General features: G+C 40.4%; 1 protein-coding gene across 2 annotated transcripts in view; it reads right to left on the reverse strand.

Annotated features, from left to right (window-relative positions):
• Positions 1-951: 951 nt before the first annotated feature.
• The window catches only part of GRB2 (growth factor receptor bound protein 2), a 62,153-nt gene continuing 35,580 nt past the window's right edge, over positions 952-27,524 (reverse strand). For both annotated transcript variants that reach the window (XM_074847335.1, XM_074847334.1), the window contains 4 exons: positions 12,897-12,994; positions 7,109-7,231; positions 4,413-4,581; positions 952-3,251 (listed from right to left, as the gene is read on the reverse strand). In XM_074847335.1, coding sequence (XP_074703436.1) covers positions 3,066-3,251; positions 4,413-4,581; positions 7,109-7,231; positions 12,897-12,994 — 576 coding nt within the window. In that variant the 3' untranslated portion in view covers positions 952-3,065. The remainder of the gene's footprint in view (positions 3,252-4,412; positions 4,582-7,108; positions 7,232-12,896; positions 12,995-27,524) is intronic.

Genomic DNA, 27,524 nt, shown 5'->3' on the forward strand with positions numbered 1-27,524 from the left:
ACGAATAGCACACCATTTTGAGCAACATGTTCTGTTACAGCATTACCAAAGAGCCAAGAGCTCCAAACCACACTGCAAATCATTTCTATATTGACTTTACTAGCACAAATGGAAAATAAAGAACTAATATAGGAATATCCAGGCATTTTCCGAGCAACCACAAACTCCTTGACTACATCTGTATTTGAGCATAATACCTAAGAGCAACTTAAAATAACAACCTGAACCCTCACGTGGGCCTTCTCCTGTTGTATATTAAAATCAACTGCAAAACTCACAGGCACTTTCTGAACAGACGCAAAGGCTGGGGAGAAGCTGCAGAGCCAACAGACTGGCAGCTCCTGACAGGTGAGGCAGAGCTGCCACACACCTTGTTAGCACCACTGAGCAGTTCTCTCTGCTGCAGGAATGAGCTGCAAGGCACTCATCAAGCAGAGCAAAAGCTTTGGCGACAGTCCAAGCCACAGCTGCTGTGCTTACACAAGTCATACGCCCATCTTCCCCTCTGTCCTTCAGCAAGACACTCCAGAAATAACGGGTGTATCATTCTCCATGACTGGCTCCTTACGACATTAGTCCGTACCACAGGGGCACTTGAGCAGTTTGGTAAAAAGCTTAGAAAAAAGCAAGGGAAGAAATCCCGAAGTGCCACCCTCACACTCAGCCAATAAATACACAGCCTTCACTCCTGGAGGAGACATGATCATTCTTCTCCCTCTGCCTCGCTTCCACACAGGCCAAGTGACATGACTCTCCATTGACTTATCCTGAAAGAGTAATGAATTCAGCCGAGCATGCTCACGCTGAACTAGGATGCTGAAGAGAGACCGAGCACTTCAGGCCAGAGCACACCTTACAGCTTTTCCCTCCCACAGCAATCTAATATCCTGTACATTAGCTCAGTCAGGCATATTTTGGTCAGTTAACTGAAATAACAGACAGATGCTCAAGTGAAGAATTCAATGTATATTTATTATTCACAGTTAATTACTATCTACCAAATGCTGCTGCAGAGTTAAAGGATTAAGTACATAGGCCTTTTTTATTTAAACACTGATTTTTTTTTAATATATATACACACACAAGACATATGTCTGCAAGGCTGCATGATATACACCAATTCCAAAATAAGGAAACAATCAAATGGTCCAGGTGTAGAATGCCATAGATTCCTTTTCCAATCACTTTACAAAGAAGGAAGAAAGTGAGTGACAGCTAGCAAGGAGAGGGGGAGAAAGTAATACTCTACAGGATAGCTCTCTCTTTCATCTGCTGGAAAATTAAAGTGTAAGGCAGAGTCCATCTCAGGAATAAAACATTTGTAACACTTAGTACAAAAAAAGGCACCCTCCAACAAAAGATTGCCCGTGCTTAGGCAGGGCGGTAGGAGATCTCCGCTGCAGTTTTTTGGATTCGTTGGTGGGGTGAAGGGATCCAGCCAAACGGCCGTCAAAAGGAAAAATAACGCAACTGAAGATTGGCACAGAGAGCAGTGCGGCCTGATTGCTTTCCTTTCTGTCCAATTTAATGTCGCACTGCTCTGGTGGAGGAGCAAATGGCCACAATAAATGCCATTATGGTGCGGGGTGGGGATTACAGTCATCACACAGCCTGCTGTGAATGGGGAGTGGGGTGGGGAAATCTACTTCAACAGTAACACTGACCTGAGGAGGGAGGAGAAACTGGAGAACAGTGATGCCAACCCCACTTTTCAAGAGCAACACGACTGCAAATATTCCCTATCCAGGCCAAAGAGACAGGCTGATTACATGCATCACGTAGAAACATTCACTAAGAGCATAAAGTTTTTTCAAGCACTATTTCTTGAGGTTTCTCTGCATTATAAAGTTTTCCATCAAAGGAATGTACATTTTATAGGACATCTCAGGGCTATTATTTCTCAAATTCCCCCCTTAACCCTCCCTCCCCAAAATACTCTTCCTCATTTTCCCTGGTCATAACTTCCCCCTTTCTTACTTCTTTTGAGGCTCCTGGTTGCAGCTCCCCACCTCTGAGCAGCCTAAGCTGCCGCTTGAATGCCTTGATTTTATTTTCCTTGGAATAAGGGAAGTTGAACAGTAAGACAAATCTTAAGATTAAAGCTCCATCTCTGTTTGTAGATTTTTCTCAAATGTCCATTGATAAAACCACCCTCCTTTACACCCTTCCCCCCAAAGTATTTATTTACACATAGGCAGAAAAAACCCCTCTGAAAAGCTCTGGACTGTCCTTTTAACTTAAAAAATAATAAAAAAGAAAATAAGGGAAAGGCACTATGGAAAAAATTACAGAATGTGCTCAACCGTACACCTTTAAGAAAAAACAAAAAAGCTGTCAGCACAGCATTAACATACTTCAGTTGTACGTTGGAGTTTCTCAAAGCAGCTCTGTGACTCAAAAGAAAAAAGAAGAAAAAAAAAAAAGAACAAAAAGCCACACAACTCTTCTCCCTTCCCCTGCTTGGAAGCTGCTGAGCTTCAGAAGAAAGTGCCAAAGGAGAAGAAACAATAAAAATTAGATTAACACCTCATCTTTCCCAGGCAAGAAGAGCTGAATGTTGAAGGCAAAAGCAGAGACTGATGATTTTTTTTTTTTTTTTTTTTTAAAGGCAGGACTGTGGATTTGGTTCTTCTCTCATGTCCCTTCATGTCAAATGAAGACCGTTTGCAGAGAGAGAAAATACCAGCAGAGTTTCTCCCTTTTCCTTTAACTGCATGGCTAGGACTTTATATGGCATTAAAACTTCATGCACTGATAGACAGAGGAGGAGGGGGAAACAAGAGTGAATAAAAGGGGGTAACCCAGGAGCAGCTGAGGAAATTTGTTATTTTCATTTTTTTCTCTCTTTTTTTTTTTTATTTTTAAAGATAAGTTTTGGTGTGTAAGTTGAACTCTTCCCCCCTCCCCGCCCCTGAAGTTCCGTACTGAGTGAAGGAGGATCACCTCACGGTGAAAGGTGACTCAGGTTTTATCGCCGTGTGATTTTAGGTCACTGGCTGCAGTTAGGCTCTGTATGTGTATTTACTGTTTCTCTGGTTTCTTTAAATAATCTCTAATATTTATCTCTAGATGTTCCGGTTCACTGGGGTCACATAGTTGCGTGGAAACATGCCCGTCTGTCCGTGGCAGGCTCCCTTCCACCAGTTGGGGTCAGAATTGTCAAGGACTTGGATAAAGTCTCCACGACGGAAGCCTAGCTCTCCTTCCTCCTGGGGATCAAAATCAAACAGGGCCTGAACATACGTTGGTTGCTGAAAGGGTAAAGAAAAAGATACACAAAGTGAGAATCATCCACAGCACTTAAGAAACCTGCTCCCTCAGGCAGGAGCTTAACTTACACTGGAGTTTATTGTTAAACATTCGGGCTGTTTCATTTCCCTGTAAGCCAGCTTCCAACATCTGTAACAAGATGCTAAAATAGGAAAGCACAGTCTATAGAAGACCTTAGAAAAAAGTCAAGCTTCTGTGAAAGAGCCAAAATAAAGACAGCAGATAACTCAGATGTTTTCCTAGTATTTTCCAGTCTTCATGACCTACTATAAATCTATTGCAATACAAAAGCCTTTTTGCTTATTCACCCTGTTTTCACCAACTGACAGCACAAATATTACTATTCTGTCTAACACTGTGATACACAAAGTTCCCCATAAAAACTGGATGTTGGCATTAAACACATTTTCCTTAGAATTCTCCACCATCAAGAAATTCTGCCACAGAGCATTTTGCCTGGTCAGCAAATACTTCCATTCTTAAGGAAAAGCTAATGGTTCACGTAAAATGCATTTGCATTCTTAAAATCACGAGGCCAGGAAGGTATCCTCATGCTTATCATTTTCAGCCACCTGTTTTCTCATTCTCTGTTTATCCCTGACCCAACAGTGCAGAGAGAGATTTAACTCAAACTGTGGCAAAAGGTGCTGGTGGCACATGGAGAGCAGTACGAATTCCACACCTCCTATCTTCAAGCTAGAACTATAATGCTGCACGTGGAAGCAAAATGATTTATCCAAAATTGACAAAGGATCCAGTTATATGCAACATAACATTCTGACTGGCCTGGGAAATGGAACAAAACACAGAGCTAGATATACACAAGCTGCTCTGCTGGCACTCAGCAGTAGTTTTTGGTTTCTCTTAACCCTGGCTAGACCAAACCAGAAGGCTAGAGATGTTCCATGTGCTATACCTGTAACCACCTCTTCAGGAAAGACCAGCACCAAAGCTTCACTGGCTACCGAGTGGTACAGTTCTGGTTATGAACTGTATAAATATAACTAACCTTTCTTACTGTGTCCTAAACCAGGAGTAAACCCATTTTTAATTCACATGAATCAGGTGACCTTCCTTCAACAGTACCCATAAACATTAAGACAAGCTCTAAATAGTGCACTTCATGAGGACACTCCTCTTACCTGTGGCACCTGTTCAATGTCCCGGAGAAATATTTGCTGGTTCCTGGAGACAGATGTGGATCTGTGATAATCTACCAGCTCGTTCAAAGAATTGAACTTCACCACCCAGAGGAAATACTTGCCAGCCCCATCTCTAAGCACCTTGAAGTGCTGCACATCATTTCCAAACCTTTGTGGAAAGAATGAAGTACACAAAAAAATGCACATTATTAGTTGTTGAGTACTCCTCTTTTGAGATCGTCAGCACAAAGTTTCAAACAAAAAGGTCTTTCAGGGCACAGTGAAAACTGTCATATAGATACCAATTGGTTGCTATAAAAAAAGAGGTCCGAAACCCACTTGTCAATTGTATTTTACAGAAATCAGTGATCAGAGAGATAGAATACTGAAATTTATCTTGAATTTATCAAAATACTGAATTTATCTTGAAAAAATCCCGCAAGCTTCACGTGTGCTTTTTTTTACAACAGGACTTCAGTTCAAAACCAGCTTTTCAAACCACTCTGAATTTGCAGAAGTTTGAGGTCTTTTCATAAAGGATGTGTCACAACACTATCTTGGATGACATGCAATATTTCAGCTTTTTATTTTACACTACGTTGCCACGTAGCTGGCAGCCATTATGTGTACATCTTGATGTATGTATGCAGTCACCTGTCGCCGAAGACAGTGCACAGAATAACCAGGACACATGCCATGGACTTCGCAGTACAAATACAAGGTCACATTAAAGTCGCTGCACCATGGTGCTTTCTACTTCATGTTCCCAAATACAAGATTTTGAAGTCAAATAGTACAAGCGCTTCAGTTTAGCTCTTCACACACAGCAATTTCGCAACTGATTTGAGTCAGTTTAGCTTTGTGCTACTCTTGCTATGGTCCTGTACTTCTTGTGGTCTCAGTCAGCACCACTGTGTGTATGTGATAATGCAACACATAAGCACCAGTCCCATTATAGGTAAACTGCTGGGAAAACACTGCCACAGAGAGGCTAGGATTGTCTCTTCTGGCAGCCAGTGTGGACTTACGCAAAAGATTGTCTTGAAAAACAAGAGGATCTCTCTGGTCCTTAAAACAGAAAACCCCCACAAACTCAAAATGCTCAAAAGGTGATGCTGCACATGCAATGTAGCAACCTCCATTCTGTGTTAACAATTCTTTCTGAGAAATGATGGCATTCAGCTGAAGTTACGTTTCCAACAATTTTATTCTGAATAAAGAGGAACTCTGAAGAGGTCCATTAGGATTTTCCAGATGATATTTTTACTTCAGTCTAAAACACTGAAAACAGAACACAACCGTTCCCCACTTGGCATGCACAGCCTCTATACATTGGCTGAAAAAGCAGACGCTATCTTGGCTACAAAGCTAACATGAAATAACTCATGAGTACTGCCTCTGCTCTCCCTTCCTCAACCTGAGAGCTTCTCACCATTTCAAATCCTGCAGTCACTGTTTAAGAAAAAGACTTTTCTAAATTTAACAGGGAAAAAAAAAAATCAACTGAGAAATTACCACCAGATGGCAACACTAAGCTAACAGGCAGGCAGAGCTATGCTATCATAACTTGATGTTTCTTAAAGGAATGCACTTTCTGGAATGAAGCTTCCATTCATATCTAGTATTCCAGCTTAGATGATTGTATCCAAGACAGAAATATAAACATCTCTAAAATCAGTGGCTTTAATGCAGTTTGTTGGCATGACTCAGTGCTGCTGTACAGGAGGACAAAAATTTGGTTACAGACCAAAAACAACCAGGAAAAAAAATTATCCTGTCGAGACAGATCACTGATAGTCACAGATAATAGAGCACATTAGGAATCGTACATGAATCATCAAAAATTATTGTTAGGATTCTCAAGAAAATCTTGTTAGTTTCTGGTAGGAAAGGGGAAGATTACAGAAAATTAAAAAAAAGGCAAAATCAACTGCTAAGGACAGAGTCCCTCCCACCTCCAGGCCATGTTAAATTATGTCACATACCCTTTCAATTTTCTAACACCTCTATTTTACAGTGACTTCAGATGGGCAGGATAGGTAGCCTGGTATTATGTGGGCCATGGCTAACTATCAGGAACTAGTAGTAGTACTGGTTAACAGCCAGTACTTCTGGTAAGGTTATTCAAGGATGAGAACTGCTCCTCCTCACTTCACTGTTGTTAGGCTGATTTCTCTACCAACATGGAATGCACTTATGAGAGATCCAAGAGGCCTCTGTTTTCACAGCTCCATGTCCCAGTGCTAGACAACATGAATATCCCCAAAGCATGTGCCAAGCAGACATGAAAAACATATTTAGAAGTGTACTACACAGAGAGAAGACAGAGTAGTAACTTGCACTGCAGAAGAGGAATGAAGAAGGATGGGAGAAAACATGTACACACTGGGCACTTCGTGGTTTTAAGGAGAAGTAATGGGATCCACAAACCAACAGACAGTGCCTGGGACTACATGACCCAGACAGGAACATGCTACCAGGTCAGCCCTGTAGGCTCATTACAAAGCAGAGCATATATATTTGCTTTATCAGAGAGGGAATAAGTAAGTATCACTGGAAGAAGAGGAATGCTATAGGGCATCTGGAAGATTATTCTGGCTCCTCAACATTGCCAATCACCCGCCCTCTACTCACAAGTCCAAATAAGCAGTAGATGCCCTGATTACCACACATGGTTGTTTCTGGGCATTACTTACTTGACTGAGAGGGAGAAGTCCCCAGGAGCGCTCTCACTCTCCCTGATGAGGAAGGCACCATCGTGTCTCTGTTTGCCTAACATCTCTTCAGCCTTCGCTCGGGGAATCTTTCCAAAAAACCACCTGTGTAGTGAGGAAAAGAAAACAATAGGGAAAGTTAAGAATTTTAATCCTTTCATGGAAGAGCCAGACATAGATATTCACACAGATGAAATGATTCTTAACAGAAGTAACTGCACCTCACGGCCACTCCAATACAGACTAGTGAAGCTTTTCACAATGTTTCATCCTGGCAATGAAGCAACAGTGACTTGATAAGCAGGTGCTTACTATTTCATCCAATTTAGCACAGCAGAGATGTGGTAAGAGTGAAACCCTGAAATTACAGGATTTATTTTCAGATGCAGAAGAAAACCTGATCAAAATTTAATGCACATTGTTTTGCTCTACTATATCTGGAGTTTAGTATATAAAACTTCACAGCAAGAACCTAATGTGTACAATTGCTTCACAGAAAAGTCCTGCTTTGTGAGACTATGACAGCTACCCTGGGAACTGGCCACAACCTTGACAAAGTTAAAATGTCTACTGTGGTCTGCACTGGTGTCTTAGTAATCAGGCCTCATAACCTAAAGCCAAACAGATTAAATGCCTAGCACTCAAGCAAGAAGCTCAAGTCCCTTCCTCTATCACTAAGGAATAAAGTCTCATGTCTCTACATGCAAAGTTGTAGTTGTCCAAACTGTATGATGTCATCAACTCAGAGACAACAAAGAAGTCCTGCATTGGTGGCTGGTCAGTACTGAACTTCCCTATGATATAGCAGCATTTATTTCACTATTAGTACCCAGAGATAATCAGTGGGGAACAATTACACAGTTTCCTTTATTACTTATGCCTCCTAAGGAGAAACCACCTATGCCTTAGCTATGATTTGCAGAGCAGACAATATAGTAAATTTAAGTTATTGATGATTAAGCACAGAAACAGCACTATTTTAGCAGGTAGAAATCTCTAAAATAAAAAAATCCAGTATTTGCAAAGTGCAAGGAAAACACTGGGAGTTCACTCACAGGTTTCTCTTCAGAAACATCACAGCTGTAGAAACAAGATCCTGTCTATGGATTGACCCATCCTGCATAAATGGTAAGTGCATTTTGTATCAAAACCAATTTCTAGTCTCTTTTAGATCTGGTGGTAAGACACAACTACTTCAGCAGAGAGAATGAGTAGCTTCATTCAGCAGCTGGTTGTTCCTGCAGCCCAGAGTCCAATCCTTCTGACCCCTACCCCTGCACTGTGGTCAAAGATGGGTATCATATGTCAGAAAGCTAAGGCAGGTGCCAGGAGTGGAGTTACATGCAGACCAAGTGAGAAAACTTCCCTCGAGGTCTCTCTGCTTCATTGCAGAGGACTGCTGAGCTGGGCATGCAATTCAGTTCGAGGAAAATTGCTGATAATATTTGTTTCAGCGGCCCATTTTCTCGCTTTCTCCTATAGTCAGGACAATCTATCAGCTTTCACATAAGCAGTCACATGAAATAGCTGCACTGTGGAAGCCACATCTGAAATTCTTGACAGCTGCGCAGAAGTCAAAGCCGCAGGCTGACCACCTCCATGACACCAAGGGTGAACTTACCCCAGGCAACCAGATCAGCACTGACCAACAGCCCCTGGTCATGGGATTCTTACCGACATTTACATTTGCATTTCCAGACTAATCCAAGATTAAAGGCAAACCAGGCCTGAGTGGTAGGTCACATGGCGTGGGAAAAGCAGAACCATCTTCACAACCAAGAAGTACAGCTTTCAGTTCTGAGTAGCAGATCACACAGGATAGAAGCACTTACCACAGCCTATAACCATGCAGATGACTGACCTTAAAGGAGAGCATTTAATAACAAGAGCTCCACTCAAAGTTTACTTTCTACAGTGAAGGTTTTGGTGCAGCAAAAAGTCAGAAGTTGCAGAATCCTCCCTGAGACAGTCGTTCTTAAGAGAAGCTGAAGCTTTCATGAAGTCACAAAGTCACCAGATCTTCCTCTCTAAGAGGAAGCCATCTCTAGAGGTGGAGGACCACCCATTACTTGATTACCAAACTCTTCAGCTACTGGCAGCCCTCGCTCCTCTCACTGGCTGTCTTCAGTATCTGCTCACCATAGGAGACTACACAAAAACACATCCCTACGTTATATCAAGGTGACGAGTCCATAGATGTATTTCTACTATAGGCAACACATTTAATAAAACAACTCTAGGACATCCCCCTTGTAAAAGGAGTATGTATTCACTCCTTTTACTCCTTTAGCTATGCAGCTCCATTATGAAAAGCTTTTTGGCACTGGAAATTATATATCTTGTTTACAAACTTGGTTTCCATGATCACCTAAACATGTTTTACTTGCTTGCAAGTCTTGTTGTGTACTTTTTATCCCGTGGAATGGAAAGGAAAAGCTTTCTCCCACAACCATCCTATTTGTAGTGATAAAGAACTTCATGGCATTTAGTACTTTCCTGGTGGTTTAGCATCTGTGCCGCTTCTCGGTACCTGAGATGGTGGCAGAGACAGCAGAGGAAGTGTCTGTCTACCTGTCTCTCACTGCACTCTGCTGCCTTCAAAAAACAACCAAGAGAAGCCATTATGTGAAACTCCTTTAGAATTCAAAGGTAGTATTTTGTTTCCTGGGCTTCTGGCACAATTTTGCCTCTGCCAAACGTTACATAAAGCAAGCTTTATATTATGATTTTAGATATCTTGCCATAGTTCCTGTCTACAAAGCAATTTAATTCTGTTTAGTTCTCAATTCTCAATTACTTGCATGAGACTTGGAAATGAAAGCCTCATCTTAAAAGAAAAATCAAAACACCTCACCCATCTCTGTAAAATAGAAGGAAAGCCTGAAAGAGCTCAATGGAATGTCTACAATCCTTCCTGAAGCCCCAGAAGCATACCTTATTTTTCTCCTAAAAGTTACTGAATTGCTACAAAGAAGTGTACAATTCGATTAAAGGAATTAACACTTCCAAAGTAACAATATCAAATTATTGGTTTTCTGCCAGCTGTTTCTAAGGCACTTTAAAGAGAAAGACTAAATATCTTTCACAATTCTTGAACTCCCTTGCAGTTTTATGACTTCACTACCAATTTAGCCATTCAGAGTATAAAAGAAGCTTGAATTCTAAATACAAAAAAAAGATTAAAAGAAAACCCCATAGATGAAGGAGACAAATTGATTTTGAAGGACTACTGTCTACTTAAGAACACACTTGTAAAGCATCAGAAGTGCTGTGCATGTATGAATCTTTGCTACAGAATGACTGAAAAAATTGTCAAAAATTACACATGGAGAACTAGGCCAAGGAAACAGGCCACAATATTCCCACAGCTTCCCTGCTGAAGGGCTAAGCTTGGTAACACTTGTCTCCAACTAGCTTTGTAATGTAGGTGAAACTCATCCAGTCAGCACTGCAAAACCAAACCCAGGCATTACAGCTGATGCTGCACAGGAAGAAGGCGATGCACTGACTGGTACAACACAAAGTTCACATGGCTTTCAGGCTCATTTCAACTGGCAGTTTGGCAATTCTTTTGGCTTTACTTAGCACAACCATTTAGCTTGGCCAATTTCCTCCATGCAAGTTACAATATTGCAAAGTGAGACTTCAGCAGTATCTCCAAGCAAAGCTGATTATGAACACAAACACTTGAGATACATACACACAGCAGGACTCCGATCCAGGCCGTTTCATAAACAGCAAATTCCTCCCCTGTCCCCTTAAAGAGAGAAAGGCAGTCCTGCCACTGAACTGCACTGTTGTGCCTGCACAGGAAGGCTCCCTGCCCAGAGTTTCCTGCAGCTCTTCTCTCAGTATCATGCCTATGTCTACTCACATCTTTGCTTAATTGATGTGGCAATTCAGATTAACCCTTCAGAACCCAGGTGACTCAGCTGGTGACCGAGAGGCACCACATTTTCCTTTCAGCTTCAATTGCTAGTAGTTACAAAGCAAACTGTAAGAGTTGCAAAATACAAGCAAGAAGAAACATTGCACCTTAAGACTAGCTGTGGGGCTGGAGGATTTAAGTCTCAGATCCTAGGACAGGATTTAAAGCCATTTTCAGTTGCTTTCTTCCCAAATCCTCTTGAAAAGCTCTCGTGCTGCCTTCCCACAACACAGCTTGATACTAGTCTGAGAAAAGGAACACTTCTCACTCCTGGTCAGCTGCCTCTAATTTGCTTTTTGTATGACCTGTATGACTACTTAGAGAGCTCTGCATTACAGCTAAGCAAACATTATGCTATAAAAACTTTTGCATAATTTCCCAGGGTTGCTAATGCACTAGTTAAGACTCCCAGCATTGCTGACACATGGAACTAACTCCATCCAGCTGTCATCAGCAGTTTAAACATCTTCAGAAAAGGTCAGATTAACTATGCTTAAAAACCACTACCAAATTCACCCACTTCAGGCTCAAGTTCATTCCCTTTTGATTTCAAAAAGTGAAAAACTGATAGCATGGATGACTACAGAACAAACTGGTCATCATCATTGCAGGAGACTTCACTGCTGTATAACTCAAATGCCTGCAAAACTGTTATGAGATGTATGATGATTCAAATCAATGAGAGAAATTGCAATGTACATTTGTGATCACCAGTGGACTAGCATGATCAGGATAAATGAGACATGTCACTGCAGAAGACAAGGCTTTAAACAGTTTCAGAATTTTCTTGTGCATCCTTGCTTCACTTCCCACTTGCCTGCACTAAAGCAGTATACCTCCTCTTTCTTGGGGCACTGTCCCTCAGAAGCTTCCTTCTGCTATTTCAAAAAAGTCTTTAGAAAAATAATTCTTGATTGGATTTAACGGCAGTATCTTCACGATATGAATACAGCTAACAATTACAAATCAATCATCAGTTTTTGTGAGCAACTGAAACACTCCTTGTAAAAACCCTGATTACAGGTTTTGCTGCTTCTTCCTGAACCTTTTCTCTGTTACCCAGAGCTTGCTGTTTTCTTGTTCAGATGGTAAAGGATCTCAAAGGTTGGCAGAACCAGAGTTTAGTAGAAGACAGCAGAAATACCCGAACTGACACAAAGAAAATACCCAGTCATGAAATTGTCATATGCTAGTTTCTTTGTATCTAAGAGGAAATGTAGTTACTCAAATACAGTTCCCTGGAGCTGTAAATCAATGCCACTATACTTGCATAACAGTACAGACTCTTGAGGTTGGCCTGTTTCATGAGGAAGGTGTTGGACCAAATGACTGTTAAGAGGTCCTGTCTGACCAAAACAATTGTGATTCTATGCTCATGATGTGACACAGATATACTATGAGTTCAGCTCCAAATATCCTTGAACATTTTTCTGGTGAGCTGTGAATGCCACAGTTTTTACTCTTACCTGCTACACTAAGTAAAACAGAGAATCATCACAAGAACACACTCACTCTTCTTCCTGGGGCAGTGGTGATGACAACTTGTTACTAAAGAGTTCTCTGCTGTTTTATGCCTGCTACCCCCATGATCAGTTTGTCTACAGCAAAACACCAGAGCAACCATCAGAAAAGCTTCCAAAAATACCCTGCTATATAGCTAGCTGTGAAATGAGTTACAGTAAACGCTACAGCCAGAGATACAACTCAACAGTCATCCTTTATTTATCCGTACATGTTAGATCTGGTAAAGTACACTTTGCAAAATACTCCACAGAAAACCTTCTGTTTGAGAGGATGTGCAAAAGTAAGATCAAGGGAGCCTATCACCAAAGCTCTACTTACGGATGTGGTTTCATTTCTATGTAGTTCTTGGGAATGAAGCCGTCTTTTCCATTGAGTTCTGCCTTGTACCAATTCTGATCGCATTCTTCATTCAAAACCTGAAGGTAGCAAACAAAAAATAAGCTTACCACATTTCAGGATACAGCAAAACTGATGAAGGTACTAGCACATTCCTCCCATTGTCATTCCAGACTGGTCTTTGTAAGATGAACCTATAAAAACCGATGCTAGCCATCCTGCTCCACTGCATGTCATGAGCGCTCAGAACTGTGGTGAACAAGTAATTTAAAATAGCCAAAACACCAAGCTTTAGTAAGAAAGCCACTGTGAGTCCACAGGTACTTTTAACAACATAAATAGACTGAGATTTGTACCAAAGATTAAGCTGGCTGTCATAACCAAAAAATTCTGTCCAAAATTTGCAAGCCAAGAAATTCTGATTCTTTATCACTTCTAATGATCACTTTTTCCTGAATTCAGCTTACAAGCCTGATGCTTTCAGCATAAATGTGATTTCATCCAGATGTTCTGCATTTGTACTGGTTCCACACTGGATATGCTAGAGATTGTAGGCAACATCTATATTACAGAGAATTTTACAAAAAAGACTCCCCCATGACAACATTAGCACAGGCCCAGCTGCAGATACAACTGGCAACTTCAGCTGGTTTTGCTGATACAAGTTAAAACCAGGTTAAGTCGGATGGCAGAAAGAGTAACTTGCCTGTTAGGCATTTTTTATGTTAATAAAGCAAGTTAAACACATAAAACCAGCAAATGTAGATGAACAAAGTTTCTTTTTTTTTTTTTAAAGGGATACTTTTTTTTATGACTATTTCTAAAGTGAATGAAAGATCAGGAGTCACAAGAGAAGCGCCACATGAAGAGGTAGCTTTAAAAAGCACAAATTGATACTTCAAAGCATACTTGTTATAAAAACTTTGGTGCTTTATTTTTCATTGAATTTCTGTCAACCAGTACAGTGCAATAGGCAAGCCTGGTACCCTGACTGAAAGTAGTCTCTGGAATAAAGTAGTATTATGTTTGGTAAATAAAGCCATGCTACAGTTTGAAACTACCCCTCCTCAAAAAGATTTATTTGGTGTTGGAAGTAAACACTGCGCAGAACCTGCTCCCCACCCTTTACAATTAAGCACCACAACACTTTTCCCTGAGCACTTTCATTCCTTCTCAGCTTTCTGAGGTTCTTTTAAAACTTTGTGACAATGGCCAACAAAAGGCTGGATCTGAGTTTAAAAAAATACACACACTTAAAGCCTCAAGTCATAAAAGTATCACGTGATTAGCATTGCCTGAATGTGGGAAGATGAGGCAACACACAGAGAAAGACAACATGAATGCAGATCCAAACATCAATAGTACATACACAGTTATGGTGAAGACATCCACCAAAACCCCAAAATCTTCATAAGCAATTACTGCCATTTCTGACCTTTTTTTTTCTTCTCTATCTCACTATATTTCTTTTTTGAAAGGGTGATAAGAGGAAATAAAAAAAAAGGAAAAGCAGTCAGTAATTTGCAAGTGCAGGCCTTAAAATTCTTATAGCTGACAGGAGTGCTTCAGAAAATTAAAACTCTAATGATCAGTGTTTGCTGTCTTTCAAAAATACATGACAAATCAACACCCTGATCTGCCTCATTGCTGACTGCTACATATAAAAGAGAAAAATCTTAACACCTACTGAAGTGAAATCCGGTAAAGGAAAAAGAGAACAGCATCTGAATCTCCCCAGTGAATTACAGTGGGTAATAGTTACCTGGCTGCTCCTTAAGTCCCAACCGAAGAGGCTGATGGTAGGATGTACATCCCCCAGGTGCAAGCACTTCCACCGCAGAACTAGCACAGTAGCAGGGCCACATCTACAGAACTTCAGGTGAGCAAAGACATGCACCTTTACAGCCCATTTCAGGATATTTTCAGTTGAAGATACTTTAATACTTAAAAGATCCCAAGTACTTTTATATGGATAAAAATATTCAAGCTATCTTTCGTGCAGTTACTACTGTGGGCTTCCATTTATTTATTTACAAGCATTGTTTTAGCATTCATTACAGTTCAGTCATTCAGCAAGGATAATCTGACCACAGGTCATGAGCAGTTCAAGTGTGGCTCTGTTAAAGGCTCTGAGGTAAAAGCTTGCACATGGAGAGCTGACGCAGATCAGCTGATGTCTGTTGAATTGCCTTTAAGCAAGAAATGATGCACATCTCTCACAACCACTGTACTGACTGACTGCAAGACAGCGTTCTGTGCAGAACTGATTCAACTCCAGAATATGAAATACAGGTAGATGACACCAGCAGGCAGCTCTGGGATACTGAGCAGGGCAGATAGACATTTTAAAAAGGTATGTAAAAACGTGAATTGCATAGAGACTAGGGAGACAGAGGGCACACACTGTAGCCCAGATCTACAACTCTGTCACATACAAAGATTTTGGCACACAGATTGAATGACCAGGAAGTTTGGTTGTTATATACTTCAGCTGCCATCACTACAGTCACTTACAATACAACAGAACACAAACATGACACATTTTGATGTGATTTCTAATAAGCCAAATCTTACGCAATAGTGTGCATTCCTTTATCAAAGATAGCACAGATCAAACCTTTGATAAGATTGTGTACTACAAACTCATTTCAATACCATCAGAGAGCAGTTAAGGGATATGGCAGTCTGTTCTTTTTCCAAGAATAAAAAACCTGGGTAAATTGTAGCTTCATATGAAGGACATTACCACATATTTGTGCTTTTGGCAGTAGGTATTAAAAATGATCAGTAATTCTAATGCCCAAATGTAAATTACTTTAATGAGTTTTATCTTGCTCTGAAGATATGCTAATAGATTTGGAGGAACCAAATCACATAGGGCTTGGGGTACTCATTAATGCTTGGCCTGAAGCCAAATGCCAGTGAGGGAGCATTGCTGAGGCATGCATTAAGCTTTGTGACCGGAAAAAAAATAGCTGGATAAAAGGCATAGTAAGGTGAACTGCCTACACATATGCATGTACAACCTGTCCAGGGGACTTCTGCTGTAATAACGAATCCTCCACAGCTCCCCCCCTTCAGTGGCTTTGTTTGCTCCAAGGACTTTTTCCTGCTTCACACCCAGGCTCCCATATCTTCATAGCCAGTTGCCCTTTCTAGGATCATTTTAACTATCTGTCACAGCTCCATTCATGCCCTGGAAGACAGCCAAGCTACCCATGCCCTATATTATATACCAGAGAGCTTATACACACAGAGACACCCTGTAAACACCCCCGTTTTCCCCTTTCAGGGTCTTTCAGTGCGCACTCTTCCAGAGGCAACAGAACATACTGTTTTCTTTACAAAGCTCTATGTTCATGTATCATTGCAAGAGGAGTGACTTCCACAACACAGATATCTAAAAAATTATTTCTTCTGACAATGTCTCAAACAGACACCGCTGGAGCTGCTCCCAATGCTTAGACAAGCAAAAATGACTTGTACTGAAGTACCTGAAATTCAGGACAACTTTGCAGTCACGTACACAAGGCTGGAATTCTGGTGGCTGCTATGAAGTTATGTAGCTATTATGACAACTGCAGAACAGTCATGTACATTTCAACTTTCAAAAAAATTTACACCACTAACATCCATTAGTGAAATACAACTAAAAAGTTGGGAACACAGGTAAAAACTCTCTGCACTGGGGCGTATTTGGCTTAGGCATTTACATCTGACATTGCCCTCTTTTCTTTTAAATCGTAAACCCACTGAAAGAACTGACTTTAATTAAACCATTTTGCTGCAAAACATTTTAAGAAAAGCATCCAGTAAATCCATCTATTCCATACCTACAACTGGCCTCCAAGTGATTTCCAAATAATAATTAACATTTATCATCAGGATACTTAAAAACCAGTGCTATGCCTCTAAGAAAAATAAAGATTCTTAACTGAACTGTGGTAAGATTTTCTCAAGACTTACCAAAGCTATAAAATTTAGTCTAAGTACTGCAGGTATCACTAGATTTTGCTTTGAAAATTTCTCCAAGTACAAATAAATACAGATAAATTAAACAACAAAACGAAACTTAAAGATACAACACGCCAAACCGAGACAGCCTTCAGAGTCTGAAAAAATATCTAAAAGGCACAAACACTTATTTAGCTCAACAACTGTTAAAAACTGCTGCTCTTTGTATAGGTCAAAACATAAAGCATTCCTTTGCAGACAATCCTCTTGTCTGCTGTAAATCTAATCAAGTCTATACCAGAGTGACTCTTCCTTTCACACTGGGGCATCTGTGCCTGAGAGGAGGAAGAAGGAAGGGTATTTTTAGCCACTATATTTGAACACATACTGCCATGTGATGTCCTCAGTCTGTAGTCAGCCCTGTTTTACAGTAATAGTGGCTCAACTGCTGCCCGTCAGTTTCCTAGTTTGATAATAGATCTCTTATCAACAAAAGCCCATCTGTTCCCATGGAAATGGAGAAGAGGCACTGCTGAAGAGCCCCACAAGGCAGCTCCCAAGTTTGAGCTACAACAGTTCACACACAGCAGGCATCCCCAGCCATTTTCAATTCCATACCTAGTGAATATTTCTAAGTACAGCTTTTCCACCCTTGTGAGTTGTTGTACACCAGTCTTTATCCTCACAAAACCAAACAACTTTCAGGAACATGCAGGCACTAAATTGGAACATAACAAGCAGATCTGGCATCTCAACTCTCAAGCTGACTCCCATATGCAAACATGGAACTAAACATAAGGCCTCCAACGTATGTGCTTGTGAATTTAGCCAAATTCATCAGAATGCTTGGGTTTTGGAGAGACAAAACCCAAAAAACTTATACAGAGAGGGCTCTGAGTTTTGGCTAAACCTCCTCTTTTCCCTGAACTGTAAGGTTTCAGGATTTTTGCTGTGCTGACTGAAACAGAAGGTAACACAACTGCTCAAGTACAACCCGTTTGTTACCAGCGTGGTTTTTCTCCTCGACAAAGCTGCATTGACACTGCCACACAGAAAACAATGCAGTATATTAGAAACACTTCCAAAGTGTCAGGAATCCAAGGAAAGCGCTCACAACACTCAAACTAGGGCAGGAACTAAAATTTTAAAAGTAAACAAATGATTCAAGGCAGCAATGCTGCAACAGAATTTTTAAGCCTGGAAACTACTCATCCCAGGGTGGAATGGTGTTCGGAAGGACCGTTCTCACCCTCCGGAGAGGTGCTTTAACACAGCTTTTCATGTCAGAGAAAAATGGCTCCTTTTCTGCTCCAAGAAGAGAGGTACGAACTAGCTACAAAACCAGCAAGCACCCACTGCTTCAAGGAAAGCTACATCTGGATTCAGCAGAGCAAGTTCAACGCAGTCCATTATATAGCATCCTCCTTCCCCACAAGCTCACTGCAAACGGCACTACAGGATATTCAAATTAATCTCTTCAGGGTTTTGTAGAAGACAATGCAAGACACTGCCCGATAACCTGCAGCTCCCTGCCTCATCCTCATATAGCATAAAACCAGTCCCCTGAACAAATGAATACTCCTCGATCTGGCTGCCTAACACCATCAACAAGGCGGCTGTGTGGAGGAAATGGCATCTTAAGGAAACCTACGGTAATCTGCACGGTAATCTGCACGTCAAAATGGCATTGTAATTCAGGTCAAGCCAAATCAGAATTTTTCTTTTCTTGGTTTACTCATCATGACACACAGTTAATTTTAACTTCAGCCATTCAATGCAAAAAGATACATTAGACAATTAAGGTGACTAGCTCAAGAACACACAACTGCTAAAATATTTTTGGCTTTTCCTTAAATTCAATTTGTCAAAAAAAAAAAAAAAAAAATCACACATAGGAAATCCAAAATATCTACATTTTTCAGACCAAAACCTAAAGTACCGTGTTCAGACATGCTTTAAAATTGTGAGTACTTGCTCTCTAGGCGGATACAAAAAGCTGTGAAAACACCTAACAACCGCTGAGCAAGTGTTACTGGAAACAGCCAGAGAAAGATTGTTTCTTAAACTGCACTCAACTACCAAGTATTATAAGACCTAAATAATGTATGTAGATTGCAATATAATGCAATAACGTGCTATGGATACAGGTTTTCATTCTCACCCTTGCCCCAATTCTCATTATCACTATAGAAACACTTCTTCCACCCTTATCTTTTCAAAGGCACAAAAAGAGCACAAAATACAAACTCAAAAAAAATTTTTCAGAAAGTCTTCCCACTGCAACAAATACGAAATACAAGGGCCCTTCTTCCCCACTCCTCAAGTGGTGCTTTTGTCAGAAGCCTTATCTGAAGTGACGACTGTTACTTCAACACAGCACGCATTCTGACTTCTCACACTGACAACATTTTCAGCAGGCCAAGCAGCTGAAAGCAGGAATCAATGATAGCAAATTTTGAAGCTGTGCAAATCAAAACGCTAGTGTCTGGGTTACATACTGCTGTCCTTAGACATATTTTCTTCTTAAAGAAACTAAGTTATTTCCCATTCATCTTGAAGGAACCTGGCAATCTAGTCCAAAGTAAAATACAAGACAAAGCTAAAAGACTACAAACCAAAAATGACAACGAAAGTCACAGTACACAGAGATTCCATTACGTAAGCTTCTCTTTCCAAACTGTAATGTTGTCTTGCAAGTCTATTGCACAAATCTACTCATTACTAGAGGCTCGTTCCATGTAAACATCTGTAGGTAAATCCAGTATTCGCCTAACTCTCAGAAAGGGCTGATGGGGAGGAGTAGCTGGGTAAGATACCAGGAAAGGATATTGCTTTTAACCACGTGAGATAAAGGCAAGTTGCAATTACAATTCCGTGCAATATTTCACCATGGAAAACTCCACACAGAGATACAGTGGTCAAGAAATCTATAGTAGCACTGGCTGTCCTAACAAAGAAGGTCATAACAAAGCAAAGTCCAAAGAGAGGAATGCTGCTAGGAATTAGCATTCAAGCTTTCACTTCAAAACCACTTTGATTATTTTGTGTAACATAAGAATACTTGAGGCAACTAAGTTAGCTGAGGCACAATCCAGTCTAGCCACAAGGACAGAACTCAGCACAGTCTAACTTACCTGCCTCTCAGGCCTTCCAAGTCTTGTACTACTACTTCTCCTCTGGCAAAAGCCTTCAATTACGAAGACTTATTTATTTAAGATAATAGGAGAGAGAAGTAAAAAAAAGAACAATCTAGACAACTCTCTTTCCCTGTGACTCACCTTTTTTAGGTTTACGTGGCACGAAGATGGGAGAAAAAACCCCCAGTATTTCAAAGTATATTGTTGTGACCTCCAAAATGTCTAATGGAGATCCTGGAAAGAGTCAATAAGGCTCAAGGAACTTTGCCATGGATCTCCTCTTCAATTAAGTTTCCTTCTGTGTAGGAAGTTTCCACTAGCACAAACAGAGGTAAAACAGTAACAAATTCACCAGTTCTGCCTACATTGCTTGTGAAGGATAGTGAGATGTCAGCCTCAGTGATTACAGAATTCTCTTCAGATTAGTCCTCCCACTATTACCAGCTCTATAGAGGTTAGGATATAGATACCACAAAATGCATATTTTCAAGCAGAAGGTTAATGCAAAATCTCCACTATAGAAAGAACGGTAGTCTGCAGTAAAAATCACTACTGGTGATTTTACAACCCAAACAAAAATAGCTTTACAGAGCTAGAAGTAGCTACAGCTAGTGTTCTAATTAGGCTTCCCTCATCTAAAAGACCCCTGAGTGTTTCAGTAACAGCAGGGACTCTCAGAAGTGAGATTCGGTTTATGTTCAGCAACTTTTATGGTGCTTAAGTGAACACTAATTCTGATGAACTTCATAACGTAAGGATGACTGTTCAACATTTGGATGTCGCAGTGAACGCACTGTCTCATTTCAGTGCTTGACCAAAATGGAGTGCAAAAAAGGGAAAAAGATTGTTATCACAGGCTAAGCTCCACAGCTTGACTTGCACATGTAAAGAGCAGAATGCTAACGGGATTCACAAGAACAGTTTCTTAAAAAGAGGAAGGGGAGTGTTGTTTTTCCCTAACAGACCAAGGATTAGTTTACAGTGACTAAAGACCAGGACCAGCCGCCTTTTATAACTAGCTGTAGTGCTCAGGATGTTATCACGGAAACAGAAGACAAAACATCCTTCCTTAATCTCAAACCCAATTCACATCGAATTTGGAAGCACTAAAGAGCACAGCATTTTGTCAGTTTTCTGATGTGCAGTGTGGATTAGTTTACTCAGGTATCAGTGAGGATGGTCATTTGCTCACAAATGAGTGTCTTTCCTCATTGAGTTTTTATTTAAAAAGTAAACAGATTAGTACTGTTTAATTTAGGTTTAAGCAGGGTCCCAAAAGAAGAACCACCAGTACAGCACACAAACTGAAGAACAGGTTAAGCTCTGAAGCCTAGAGAGCTCTATGCCATCCCCCCTTCTTTTTTACTGAGGAAAGAAAATAGCCTTGAATTCTGAGTAAAAACCTGCTCTATTTGGGAAAGGTTCAAAATCCCAAACCACACCCCAAAATAACCCAAATGCATACATACACATCTGTACATAAAGAACAGAGTATACATTGCCTTAAGCATCTAAATAAACCCTTAATTTTGAGAAGAAAATTTTTGAAAGAACTACTTTTACCTAGTGGTCAGAGTTAATACCCCTGGTTTCTATTCCTGTATCTTCTTCTAACACAAATGCTATGAATTCCAGGCCCTCTTAAAAGAGCGGCTGTTTCTAGCTATCCCTTCAAGTTTTGCAACATGGACACCAAACATAAAACACATCTGTTATCATATGCTCTAGACTATTTATCCAAGTACAACCAACTACAACTTTTCAGGCCTTTAATGAAATCATAAGGCTTTTGTAAGAGCTCTTGGCACAAGCTCTGAGGGATGAAGGTCAAAAGTCACTCTACCAGAAAATAGTAATAAAAAAAGCCATCAAGCATTCCAGTGAGAGTGTTTCAGAGTTGCTTTCAAGCTTAACAGCAAAACACTGCAGAAATACCAGCAGTGGTCCTGTGGCAGTTTGCAAGCATATCAAAATCATGCATTTCTCACACAACTTCTCCCATCACGCGAACTCTGTTGTAAACCATTACTTAATGGTGTGTATCAAACAGAAAAACTGAAAAAGGTAATGAAGAACAAGCAATCATAACATATGCTTGTCATTCCAAGCTGTGGTTGCCCCTTTTAGAGCTTTACAATACAAATGAAGCTGGTCACATACAGTAAAAGTGGAAAATACCCTGGGGAAATACACATGCATGACAGTCCATAAATCAGACTAGATTCACAGCTTGTGAAATCCATTCTTAATCTGCTTTGCATAACAATTTTACCTGAATACCATATAGTTCCTAGTTCTATTTGTGTGTGTCCTATTTTGTCCTAACCTCTCTTACTAAAATGCCCTGCCAGAGAATATATCATCTCTGAGGAAGGAGATACATGTTTCTCGAAGACAGGGACAATTCCTCTAGGACCAGAAGGCAGAATTCCTTGCTAGCTGTCCCACCCGTTGCCTTTAAACACACTACAGCAGTCAACATGACCAAAACATGCAGCAGAGGACAAGGAAAGGCTTGCATTTCATTGAAGAACAGGATATTGCAACAGTAACGATGAGTCCTTAATCACCTCATGCTTGGTACCCCAAATCTGTACAGAAATAAAATCCTCAAAACTCCTCTATCAAGAATGAAAGATAAGAAATGCCAAAATTAAGACAGTGGTGCTTTCTATTCCAAATAGGATGTGTACCATTATCTCTGCGATACTTCACTGCCCAAGAACCCACCAAGTCCAACACTCCACCCTGTACTTACATTCCTGCTTACTGCTTTTCCTAGCACACAAACTCAAGCAATTTGCCTATCACTTTTAACCAGATAGGAACAGTTATTTGTGGAGTGACAGAGCAACTGCTCCATGTAAGAGGGTCTCTCTTCCAACCTTTTTAATGCTTGTACACAATCAGAGTTGCTATGGTGTCCATAAGTGATAGCAGGTTCAAGTCTAAAAGGATGTGTTAAGGAAGACAAACTGCTTACGAACAGCTGTCAAAGATGGTGACTGCAGTCACTGAAACTGAATATTGCTCAGTTCACTTGGCATCCTGCAAAAACACCACATCAGGTAAGGCAACTCTACCCCAGCGCTGGAAAACCTGGGCAGGACAAAAGATGATTACTAGTGGATCAACCTGATCAGTCCTTGATCAGAAATTTAGGGTATGTGACTAGAGGGCAGTTTTATAGTAGTCTTGGGGATTTCAAACTGCAGTGCCCCGCAGCCAAGGCCTTACATGCGCTGGGTGGAAGAGTTCCTTTGCATGTTGTACAGGTACTACAGCCCTGTCTACACATCTCATTATGAGTTTTGCTTGTCTTAAGATCGGGACACCACCTCAATTTCAACCAGTTTTCCACTGTAATGTTTGGGGTATTTTCAGAGGAACCGATACCTAGCTAGTTATTCCCCATCCTGCATTGGTGCAGTTGATTATTTCTGCCTACATGTATGACGGTACATTAATCGTTGTCGAACGATTCCTGGTTTTATATAACATTTCTTCAAACCAACAAGATAATTTTAAATTGTATCTTCAGCTCAATTGTATCATAAGACCAACTCAACTAATAATCACCACAAATATAAGCACGTGCTACTTCATCACCCAGTTCATTAATGCAATATTAACATACCCAAGATCATACTGTGGAAAGATACTCAGAGCCTTCAAATGCAGCAAGTGAACCACCACTACCTAAGCTTGATTGTGGCTTTCTAAATATCTTCACAGTCCCTCCTACACTAGGTTTCACCTATATGAGGTCTCTGGTTGCTTATAAAACAGGCTCTCAATATAAATGGACTACTAGGCTTGACACTCACGATGCACTGGCAAGTTTAAGTGACTAACAACATATCTAAAGACATTATGAAAACTGCAGTCTTGATGTACTTTGAAACCTGAAAAAAGTTGAAGAAAAAATGCATACGCTTTGCACTGACAACCAGACTATTTGGTGAGAAACATGACAGATACCAATGTTAACTGCCTGCTGCAAAGCAAGCCAGAAGGAAAGAATGTAAAGGTTGCCTGAAACCACTACCAAAACCCAACTACATTTCAGTGGGAAATACAATTAGAAACACTATCTGCTACATTTTGAAGCACAGTAAGATACAATCCATAAAGGCCTTAAAGAAAAATTTCAAAACTGTTCAAAACACAGACTTTAATTTTTTGATTTTAAAGGAAGTAAATTAACTTGATCTGCAGCTGCTCCATTTTTTCCAGTGAAAAAGCTATCAACCACATGAGCAAAAGGTCCAACATGCTTCCAAAGATCAAGACACACATTCCTGCTGACTATTAGCAACACTATGGCAAGGAAGAAAAGGCTTTCAAGTGCAACTGGCATATATTTACAAGATAGCTAATCTTCAAATTCTTTTTTTCTTTAAATGCATGTTTTGTTTTATTACAGTATTTATTATGCATTCATTTTACACTGCGGACGAGTTAACAGAGCAATAAAAACCTTAACTTTGCTTCATCTCATTTTAAAATTTAAAGGCCTTAGGATTCTACTAGCATAGATAGTTGCATTTAATATTGATTGCTTAATATTTTATAGCATTGTAAATTTTAGAGAATGTGAAACAGTCTTACTCAGCTCTTTGCCATAAAGATATCAGGAATGATATTTGACAACTAATTATCTGTAGAACAAAGTTTCCTAGGTCAATTACACCTCATATGCCATATTAAAAACATATATTTGAAAAGCTATGTAACACTTTAATTATTCTGATATTACTGAACTTTTGTACATTTCAATTCTCTTATTGATAGTGCTCAAAAAGCACAGAGCTATAAACCAAAATCCAGATCACTTAAGCCTGCAGCCAGGAATGAGGATGTTTGCTGGCATCTATCAAAACTGTCAGGAAAGAAATTGTTAATACTGATATTGTACACAGCTTGACCTCAGAATTAACAATCTTACTAGTTAATTCATACTTCTGAGCATGAATTTCTACCAAGCTACAAACTCAGAGGCTACACTATCAGTTGTGGCTAGATGTTTGGCAGCAGTACTGTTTGAGTTGGTTTATGCAGTCGCTGCTGTGTGGCTGCACCCTCCCACACACACTCCCCACAGTGCTAGCAGGCACTTGGGTAGTTCAACAGATTGGGGAACTGATCTGACTGTGAAACAGTTTAGGGAGGTGTATTTTTCACCTGTCTCAGTTGACTGGTTGGCTACATAGATACTTATACCTCCAAGTGCGGGGTCCAACTCTGGAACTGAAGCAAGTGGCTGAGGAGACGGGAAGGAAAGGAATAGGGCAGGACTGCTTGTGCAGGCACTGCTGTGAAGGAAACACCCTTCATTCCAGTTTCAAAAGACACAAAAAAGGCCTGCTCCACAGTTCCCCCAACAAACTTACATATGCAAGAATTAATAGTTCCACTTGCTTGAAGTTTTATCTAGGCAGAGTTAGAGCAGACTATGGGAAGAAGTGGACAAGAGTTCACGAAGGAGCATGTGGGTAGTCCTGCAAAGGGGCAGGAAAAACCCAAGACAACCTACTGGGAGTGGGAGGAAGGGAAATGGGGAAGCAGGGAGTGAGGGACTCAGCTGAGGCTTACAGAGGTATTTGTGTCTTCTGATGACAGGCTTATTTGGTCAAGTGTTAAGACAGCTTTTCTTCAAGCTGTATACGAATTGAAGCTGGGACCTTTAATGGATAAGATGGAAAGAAAAATTACCTTCAGGTCAGCCAGCCAGGCTAAGCTAAGCCTCATACTGATCCTGGCAAGAGACATCTGAAGATTTCTGCAGCATAGACAGAAAAACCACAGACTTAACGCATGAAACAGCTATCAGGTTCAGGCACATTTACAAGAAATACTGGTGGGCCAATCAAATCTCTTTTTCTGCTCCATACTTTTGACAATAATAGCTGTTGGTCCTTCTGACAACTTTAATTCTTTACGGGTTACATCACTGACATGCATAGCAAAAGACATCCCTTCCATCCAACTACACACTGCAAAACTGCACACATGAGAAAGAGCAGGGCTTTATGGCTAGATATTTAAAAATTACATGTTAATACCGGTGCACAAAACTCAAACCCTTGACATAGGATGCCAAGTGGTTAGTATCCTTTCTACAGCAATTGAACCATCAATATTTACTAATTTCTTGCACACCTAAGACATGCATGTACTTTTCTGCCAGTCCCTAGAGCATACTGTGCAATTTGCATTTGAAAGTACAGAAGGAAAAGCCCATGTTCCACTACCTTGAGACAGCTGCCCCAAATGTCATCACTATTCAGTTCAGGCCCCAGCTGCAAAGGCTGATCACTTTGGCCAATGAAGCTGAAGTCTGCCATTTCCTGTAGCACCAAAAAAGGCTTACAGCCTGAGTGATCTAAGAATATCATCACCACCATCTATTCAAACTGCATTTTCCCCAACTTCAAAATGCACCTACAACTCTCCACCCATACATTTCAATTTCATTTGAAATCTCATTTTGAGATGAAAAATGAAAATTACTTTTTAAAAGTCTGCATTGGATTTTATGAGCAATCGCTGCAAAGCAACATCAGTGCTCTGGACAGGATCTGAGAATCACTCCACAAACAACTGCCAGTCCATGCAAAGAAGCTGCACTTCCTGTTGGTGTCAGGATGGGCAACAGCGGTTGCATCTGCACCTTTGGAAAAGCATAATTTAGCTTTGGCCATAAAATTTACCAGGCATACTGACGGAGAACAAAATGATATAAATGCTTGTGGGATGGAAGACACAGATCTTTATTAAGCAGAGTTCATACACCGGCAAAATGGAAAAGATTAACTAGTGATAATTAGACAAGAAAATAGAACTTAATATATTGCAGAAAGCCCCTCCATTTTTCTACTATGGTATGAAAAATTGGCCTCCAATCTCAAGGCTACGTGAATCTTTCAGATGCAAGGCTTAGCACAGTTGCCTTAAACGAATAGGTAACACAAATTAAAGACGTGCCTCATCGATGCAGAATTCCACAACTCTCTCTGCTAGAATTTTATACGGGAGTCTTACAGTTCTTGTTTATAGAGACAACCCTTTACCCAGACTGACTGCAATCTATCTCCTGCTTTCTCAAGAATGAAGTTCAGGGGAGGAAAAAGAAAAGTTTTGCACTTGCTACAGTAAGGGTTCACTGTGCTCATCTGAATTATCCTTCTCTTACAACAGAGAAGATATGACTCATCAAGTGTCAAAGTCAATGAATCCTCAACATCTTTATTTTTCCTTCCACCCTTTACAGCTCCTCACAGAAGTTATTACCGGGGGAGTGTCACAGCAACAGCCCTTACATCACCACCTATTCCCCCTTCCTCCTCCACTACCCCAAATGGAACCGGCATGCTATCACTAAGCCAGCTCATGCAATTCTTTATTCTTTGCAATTTCCTACCTCTCATTTGAAAAACAAATACTTCACTGTTATCTAAAAATATATTAAAACTTTGCCAGCAACTCAGCACTCAAAGCAAAACAACCATCACCACCC

The sequence above is a fragment of the Strix aluco genome, chromosome 21, assembly GCF_031877795.1.
Source record: "Strix aluco isolate bStrAlu1 chromosome 21, bStrAlu1.hap1, whole genome shotgun sequence".
Classification (NCBI taxonomy): domain Eukaryota; kingdom Metazoa; phylum Chordata; class Aves; order Strigiformes; family Strigidae; genus Strix; species Strix aluco.